The sequence below is a fragment of the Pollachius pollachius genome, assembly GCF_949987615.1.
Source record: "Pollachius pollachius genome assembly, chromosome: 1".
In the NCBI taxonomy this organism is placed as follows: Eukaryota; Metazoa; Chordata; class Actinopteri; order Gadiformes; family Gadidae; genus Pollachius; species Pollachius pollachius.
Window position 1 is genome coordinate 39,255,880 of NC_136934.1, and position 8,718 is coordinate 39,264,597.

At 41.0% G+C, this 8,718-nt stretch overlaps 1 protein-coding gene across 1 annotated transcript; it reads left to right on the forward strand.

Annotated features, from left to right (window-relative positions):
• The first annotated feature begins 1,600 nt into the window (after positions 1–1,600).
• Positions 1,601–8,393, forward strand: LOC307073462 (V-type proton ATPase subunit C 1-A). The gene is made up of 13 exons (XM_079733314.1): positions 1,601–1,740; positions 2,126–2,293; positions 2,730–2,797; positions 3,848–3,933; positions 4,224–4,318; positions 4,527–4,618; positions 4,734–4,832; positions 4,955–5,023; positions 5,806–5,898; positions 6,157–6,250; positions 6,582–6,679; positions 7,152–7,278; positions 7,645–8,393. The coding sequence occupies exons 2-13, from the start codon at positions 2,162–2,164 to the stop codon at positions 7,741–7,743; spliced, it is 1,152 nt and encodes a 383-aa protein (XP_079589440.1). The 5' UTR covers positions 1,601–1,740; positions 2,126–2,161; the 3' UTR covers positions 7,744–8,393.
• Positions 8,394–8,718: the final 325 nt, after the last annotated feature.

An 8,718-nucleotide genomic window follows, 5' to 3' on the forward strand; every position in this document is an offset into this window, starting at 1 on the left:
AAATGATAAATTAGGTAAGATTCATAGATTTGCTCTATGCTAATTCTCGGCATTATGTAACAGGGCTTAGTATTGTGCTTGTTGTAATGCAGTGTGCGTTTAAAAACCTGGTTCTTGTACCTCTTTTGTCAGAGAATGTTGCTAAGTAGAAAGGAGTCCAAACACATCTTTCCTGAGTTCTGAGGTGAATGCTAAGCAGGGTTAGAGAAAGCCATTGGCCGTCTAAGTTCAATGATTGTGCAAATGTAAATTCCTTTAAAGGTTAACCTCCGGGGTCTTAAAAGATATTCAAGAAAAACGAACGTAACTTTTAATTGTTTGATTCCAAATATATTATACTAGCAAATAATAAAGGAAGGAACTTCAGGGTCAAATAATGTGATAAGCCAGATAATATATTAAAAGATATATTTGTTTGAGTAGGCTTTCTCTGTTCATGTCATTGTAACAATAGTTTCAAAGGGGTCAAGAGATATGAAGATAAGCCATGTCACTCAAACAGTAACAGAATGTTAAACATGTCCAACCTCTCACCCCTCTTTCTCTTTCTGCCACAAATAATCAGGGCCCAATTCATTACACTTTGCTCATGGCATCACTCAGTGCCAGCAGGTTTCATACATTTGTATTATTAGCCTGTCTGTCTGTCTGTCTGTCTTGTCTTATCTTATCTTGTGTGTGTTTGTGTGTGTGTGTGTGTGTGTGTGTGTGTATGTGTGTGTCTGGACAATAACTCTATACTCTGTACATTTGTATAGTTGTAAATGATCAACGTTCTTCAGAGCCTTCGTCTTCAAACACCATGCAAAAATAATCAGATGTAAGCTCTTTTTGTCTAATGAATATGATGGATATTTATAGTTTAAACATAGCATACAAAATTGTAATAAAATACATAAAAACACAGATGCAATATTTTGTTAAGCTTAAAATTGACAACTGATGAGTTGCATGGACAGCCGTCTTCCTCTACAAAGTGGCTGATTAAGACCTATCGCAGGCGGTGATAACATCAGGCAGACTGGCCTATGGCCAGCCATAGGGGCAAAAATCAATCCCGCTGTTTGATCTCCAGGGTTGGCTCCACTCAGACCAAGCATTGTGTTGGAAACAATGAACCCCAGACCCACTGAACTGTAAACATATCCCATCGGCTGCATTTTTCCAAGACTTCCATGAGGAGACACCCAAGTTCAGGAAACCAGAGTCCACCTAATCCAATTTTGGAAAGTCAAATGTGTCTTGTGTCTGACTGACGACTCAATGCTGACTGTAGCCATCGGTGTCCAGAACAGTTTTAGCTGCTGTCAGATAAATCTACACCCTCACTAAAGTTAAGACAGCAGTTCTAATGTGTACCTTCTTGGAAGGGAAAGGTAACATGTTCAGCCTACCAATATTAATGGCACAAAATAATGTATTCACTTTGAAACGTTTGGGAATTTGTTTTACCAACTTTTTACAGATGTCTAATAGTTAAGTTCATTGGTGGAGATGGAACGGTATCTGATTGCAGTATGCATCCCAACCAGAGGTGGACGCTAGTGAGCTTAGTGGGTGACGAGTGCGCATGCTTGAGTGCGCAGAGAGGCCTTCCTGTTTTACGAAATAATCAGGTGACTTAATGCTGCTATGACAAGATCTCAAGAATTGGACTAATGGCAAATATGAATACTTGCAAGCTCTAAAAAAATAATACTATATATTTTCCTGAAAACATCCTATTGGTTTCTTATTCAGGTAAGCGCAAATAGTGAACCAACAACGAACACAATGTGTTGTCGCTAGTACCTTGGGTCAATATACTGCAGCTAATCCTTCCGTGTGTAGTTACTGACCAGCTGGTTTCTGACAGCTTCACGTTGCACCCCGCAGTGTATGGTTGTTTATCAAACTCAATGGTAGCTGCAAATGGTAAACACGTCCTACAATCACTTCACATACGGTGTACCGTTAATGCTGTTGCCAATGTGTCATCAAGAAACAGGGCTAATCATGTTTCATTGCCCTTGACAGCTTCTGAGTCTTCTGTGCTTTGCATAACATCGAGGAATACAGTGGTCGTTCTATTAAATAATTTATGGCACAAAATGTGGCTATAACGAACTTGCTGTCTCACATGCAGTTCAACAAGCCCACTGGTCGGAGGAGCACTGTAAACATGTCAGAGTTCTGGTTGATCTCGGCTCCTGGCGAGAAGACATGTCAGCAGACCTGGGACCACATGATGGTGGCCACCACTCGCACCAACAACCTGTCCACCAACCACAAGTTCAACATCCCCGATCTCAAGGTTAGCAGCAGCACCCACTGTATACAGTTTCAACAATTAATCTAGATTTAAAACGAATTCAACACCATGATCATAACACACCATGATGGATGAGCAGCGCTGGTCTAAAGCATTCTAGTGTATAATAAATACTATGTCTTCATGGTAAGGTTACATGTTGCTTTGATAAAGTGTTCCATGCTACAGTTTCTCGGTTGGCTACTGCTTTGGTCATTCATTGCAAGACCCTGATGAGATTACCCTACCTTTTTTTTATACATGAGGTGTTAATATTCTCCTCGAACTGTAACCCTAACCCTATTGCATGATGGGCTTCGGACAAAAGAGGTGCCGTTCAAATGCAACACCTTGTTTCAAAATGGCCTAACATTACTGGACCAGAGATGTTCTTCAAAGCATATTTTTGTGCTGATGGGCTCTTTTCATTTTGTTGCAGGTTGGGACTCTGGACGTCTTGGTTGGGCTGTCGGATGAGCTGGCCAAACTAGACAGCTTTGTTGAAAGGTACATTGCCCCGCCGGCCTCTGTCTGAGTCGGTGTCCTCTTTGTGATTCCATCCTATGTAATAGGTTTGAGGTATATGGGTTGTTTGAACCGTTGATGAAGCACTAAATGTTTAAGCACTAAATCCTCTGATGTAAAGCTTGGACCTATTATTATTTTTTGCTTACCTTCCCAAATAACCGTGAGGAATTTCACACTGGTCTAAAGCTAAGAAGGCACGCAGGCTAAACTTTGCAATTTACTGTTGGGTGACATGGCGGTATCTTTCACAGTCTGGGAAAAAAAGAGGTATTTTAGGCTCATGACTAATGGGCCTCTCGGATGTTTGACACATAGACATGTAGTCTTCTGGAAATGTGGAGAAATCTCTCTCACAGTAATTTACTGATTGCACCGCTGAATCTTTTCACTATGGATATTACAGAGATAGAAAGTCAAAAAATTACATCATGGTTTCACTTTCAAAGGGGTTTTTAAATTAACAACACTTCTTTTATCATTTCCCCATCCACAAGGCACCTTGTGAGACTCCTTGTGATCTCACGTTCCTGCTTCTCATGACCAGCATTGTCTTTCTAAACAATGTGTTGACCTAACTTCTTTCAAATGTGAATGTCCTTCCTGTATATTTCTACCCAGTCCATATGAATTTAGGGAGGAGGATTTAGTTTTTTAGGCGGTTCGTAAACCATTGATCAAATAAATATAACCAAGTGATTGCTTTCGTGAATGAGTAGTGATGGCTGCCATTGAAGCTACATAGAGCAGGATCAGCTCTCTCTTTTAAAGCTGTAGTTAGACAAACCAAATGCGTGTCCTTGTAACACAATTTATTCCAATGATGTATGCTATAGTGATTTATGAAAAGGCGTGTGGCTATGCCATGGCGGTGAAACATACTATTTCTGGAGCACAATGTGTGTCTGCTTATAAATCTAGTATTGATTTTAGGGGTTGGGATACGTTGTTGTAGCGGGTTTCTGTGAACTCTTTTGATGTGTGTTTGTGCTAGTGCCGAGGGGTTTTGACATCTCTCTCGGCTCTTCACAGTGTGCTGAAGAAGGTGGCTCAGTACATGGCCGACGTGCTGGAGGACAGCCGAGACAAAGTCCAGGAGAACCTGCTGGCCAATGGAGGTAGTCCAACCCCCTGCACATATAACACCATTGAGATGAAATGGGATCTCTATGCTTACAATCATTTAGGATTTGTTTGAATGTAATAGATCAAATTCAGCCGATTTATGTTGAGCGGCCCAGTTGAAAAAATATGCCTTATTCAATGAATATTAAGCCTTTGCTGTGCGTAAACTTAAATACTGTTTACATAAAGACGGTTTAGTTCATTCTGACCTGAAAGACCGTTCGTTTGAGTACCATTGGTTTATAAATCTCCTCTTTGCGCCTCCTACGTGTTTTTTTTCCAGTGGACCTTGTCACCTACATCACACGGTTTCAGTGGGACATGGCCAAGTATCCCATCAAACAGTCCCTGAAAAACATCTCAGAGATCATCTCCAAGGTAGCGCTCCCACTCAACACAAAACTAACTCTGGAGTGTTTAAACGGATGGCCCCTAACCTCTCTATGGTCAACGTGTGATTCATGCTGCTAGGTTGCCATGTTTTTACCTGTGCTTTGGATACATCATGATGTGTCTGTGTGAGAGCATGGCTGAAAGCATGCCTTGTTGCAACCTCATCCCTTTTCTCCTTCCCTCCCCCCCCCAGCAAGTGACTCAGATTGACAACGACCTGAAATCCAGGGCTTCAGCCTACAACAACCTGAAGGGAAACCTGCAGAACCTCGAGAGGAAGAATGCGTAAGTGTTTTCTTTTTTGTGTGTGTGTGTTCTCAAGGGCGTTTTACATGGCATGTGAGTGCTGTTGATGATATTTACATTTTCGGTGATGACCTATGCTTTCCTATACCACCAGGGGGAGCCTGCTGACCAGAAGCCTGGCAGACATCGTTAAAAAGGAAGACTTTGTAATTGACTCAGAGTACCTCATCACGATGCTGGTGGTGGTTCCAAAGTAAGAACTTAGCCTAGCTGTAAAACAAAAAGGCATGAATACATAAATATGGGTCTGTTGAATGTATGGTTGGTTGAGTTAAAGCTGAGCTCTGTTTTGATGGGTGTTCTCATGCCTGGTAGGACTGGATATGCTGATTGGCAGAAAACGTATGAAACACTTGCTGAGATGGTCGTGCCGCGATCCACAAAGTAAGTTACACGTGGGTACAGTTTTGCTGGTGACTTGACAAAACAGAGATTTTTTAATGCTTGTAACCTAGTTATGTATTTTTTAGAACCAGACGTGAGAAAATATGTGATGGAACATAAATTGCAAAATCCTGATTCTGACATCTAGAAATGCTTCAGAAAGATTTGAGATTTGAGAGAAATGTTACAGAGTTCATAACTCTTCTACAACCTATACATCTCTTCTACAACCTACAATCTATACCCCCCACCCCCCCCTACCATCTCCCTAAAACCAGTAAAACCACATTTAGTTCTTATTTCTTTGTCAACACAAAGGACAAAGAAAGAAGTGCATGCAAACCTCATTACCATGTCAGGCCCCACACTGAAAATGGTGTAACTGATGAATTCACTTGGCAGCCATCAAACCGTTGCTCTTTCACTTAGATCCTCCATCCCTACTGGTGACGTTGCCTAGCAACACCCTCGCTATGCAGATGCTCATTAGCAGTTGCTCATTAAAAAAGTCTTGGGGACCTCCTCTTCTGGCATCCCAACGGTGGAACAGGATCTTTGGACTGTGGCAGAAACATGATCCATCTGCTCATGGGCTTATTTCTTCGCTTTCTCTATGTTGGTATTGCTGAACAAACTAGTGCGATGTAAGAAGAAGGGTGAACTACTTTAGGGATCATCTGCCAACATTATTCTCATGCTATAGTCATTTGTGGGTTATTTGTATAGTGCAAATATATACGTTTGCAGAAGTGTTATTGACGTGACATCTGTGTTTCTCCCAGTCTGCTGTTTGAGGACCAGGAAAGCGGTCTGTTCAGTGTGACCCTCTTTAGAAAGGCCCTCGGTGACTTCAGACACAAGGCCAGGGAAAACAAGTAAGGGCCATGTCTCACTGCACCGACAGCACACTTATCACCACAGTGGATCACTTGAGTCCTCATTGCCAGAGACATACATCAGGTCTCCGAATAGGTCTCCGAAATTAAAACCTTTCTGTTTTAATGTTGTTACATGTTGTTACATTTTTGAGAAGGTTACATGTTTTCTGATGTACAATCTAAAGTGATTTTGAAGGTATTCAACGCGAATGATCAAGATGACCTCTGACCTTTCTTTTACCTTGTTGTCTCTAGGTTCACCATGAGGGACTTCCAATACAACGAAGAAGAGCTGAAGGCTGACAAAGAGGAGATGACGCGTCTCTCCACAGACAAGAAGAAGCAGTTTGTACGGGCCCTTTGTGTCGTAGAGAGAATGGCACAAATGTACCTAGATAGAAGGCACTAATCATTTAGTAGCATGGAGGATCATCTTTGATATGAGAAATGGATCAGACTGAAATAATCAAACGCAGATTGGTGTGTTTTATATAGGTTGTTGAATACAAACAACAAAAACTTACAAACCCACTCAATTCGAATAGTCGATTCCACTATTTGGAGTCGATTCCAAAGCCTGGAGTAGACTCCAATTCATTTAACTTTCTGCTTTGATTTTGGCCTTGACCACACACTAGGAATAACTCCTAATGTTAAATATGGATCCTCCGCCTCTGTAGGGCCCTCTAGTGCGCTGGCTGAAGGTGAACTTCAGTGAGGCCTTCATCGCATGGGTCCACATCAAAGCGCTACGAGTCTTCGTCGAGTCCGTCTTGAGGTACCGCTATTAGTTTAGAATTTATTCTAAACTAAACCCTTGATTTATTAATGTATTATATCATATGAATTATATATATATGGCCTTGTAGTGATGGATGTGTCCATGCTGTATAGCAGGTGTGAGACCTATTTTATTTATGTATTCCTAAATACAAAGCCACAGAGATAGTCTAATTTCCAGATCAAATTCAACAACTTCTATTTACCATAATACAATCACAAATTACATAAGGAATGGCCAGAAAAGTTCATGTCTAATTTGGAATAAAAATACGAGATGACAATGAAATGATTTGTCTCTTTAACAAACAATTTAAAGTAATGAAATTCTTGATGACTGCCAACTGAAAGGTCCACCACCCCTGTGGTTAAAAAACAAAACAAATCTAGTAGATCCTTTTGATCCGACCGGCCTGCCAATGTGTTAATGATAGTTCTTGCTAAGCTGCAACGCCACTATGCCTCTCCAGGTACGGCCTACCGGTCAACTTCCAGGCCATGCTCCTCCAGCCCACTAAGAAAACCATGAAGAAGCTGCGGGAGGTGCTGAATGAGCTCTACAAGCACCTGGACAGCAGTGCCGCCGGCATCATCGACGTGAGGCGGCCTGCTTTTGTTTACAATATTTATCTTTTGTGTAATATTTTCATTGTGTGTTTGTATTTCGTGGTTATGTTCTATTGTGTATTATGCACAGTTAATCTATTTGAATATAGATTTGGTCAGGAACAGCAGATAGCAGAAGAAGATGTTTCCCCATCCCATCCCATTTCTGCTTATTGAAATTCAGCGTTGATGCATGTGTGAAATATTTCACAAAACTTGCGTGTACTACCGATTCCCCTGAATATGAGGAACCGTTGCGGTTTACTGAGTAGCTGAGATCATGTTTTCCATCATGTTGAAATGCTCCCCCCGTAAACTGGTGAATGACATCACGGGTTGTGTGTGTTTGTTCCGCAGTCGGCGATGGACATTCCCGGCCTTAACCTGAGCCAGCAGGAGTACTACCCCTACGTTTACTACAAGATTGACTGCAACCTATTGGACTTCAAACTGTAACACAGTCTATGTTATGTAGTCGGTACGCTGAGTGCACATCTCAAATCTGTTTATCATATTTCTAAAAATCCATATATATAAATATATATAACCCCCAACAACTCCCCCTTCATCCTTGTCATTGGGCTCTGTGTGTGCTTTCAGTCCCTCCTCCTTCATCTTTTAGTCTAACGTGTAAAACTCTGGGCATGCTCTTTCACTGTGGTGGAAGACCCGTAAACAAAATGGCTGCCACTTTGACACATAAGATAATAATGAAACCTGAATATCTTGTTTTATGACTTGGTTGTTGTTGTTGTTAATTCCACCGTGACCTGACATGTATTAAGAACCACTTGTGGATTTCATTTTGCTTCAGATGACGAGTTGTGTTTTTACATTTACATTTACATTCATTCCTCTTTTGTGTTTGTGCTTATTGATAGCTGCTTGTTCCAAGTTGATATTCCGGAGATTTCTATTTATGTGCGTGTGTGTGTTTGTGTGCGTGTGTATGATGCATCTGGTATGTGTTTCTGCCTGCCATGGCAAACATTTATGGAAAAAAAAAGATGTAGTAACTGTGTTGTGTGTATTTGATGAGATCTAATGTGAAAGTATTGTGTTGGCCATTGATTGAACATGAATAAATATGAAGATTACCCACATGATTCACTAGCTCTGAAGTTCCTTTTTATTTGTTGTGTGTGGGTGGTTGTGTTCTCACCTGCAGCAGAAAGTTTCCACTTCTATGGACTATCTCCCTTAAAGGAACTAGCTTGAAAACCACAAGTTCAGCCTCTCAAACAGCAGAGGGCACTATGTACATAATATACGCACATGAAATACATAATGTCATACCAATTAAATTCGGATTAATGAGGAGTTAATTATTAGCGAAGGATAGCCCCACTAATTTGGCTCTTTATCACGCCCACCTCTGGTTGATGTTATTCCCGTTTATCTGTTGAATAAAATTCATCAATAATGTCAATC

Coding starts and splice junctions, on each gene's coding strand:
- LOC307073462 (XM_079733314.1), top strand. CDS start 2,162: ATGTCAGAGTTCTGGTTGATCTCGGCTCCTGGCGAGAAGACATGTCAG. Junction 2,294..2,729: donor TCAACATCCCCGATCTCAAG/GTTAGCAGCAGC, acceptor ATTTTGTTGCAG/GTTGGGACTCTGGACGTCTT. Junction 6,251..6,581: donor CAGACAAGAAGAAGCAGTTT/GTACGGGCCCTT, acceptor CCGCCTCTGTAG/GGCCCTCTAGTGCGCTGGCT.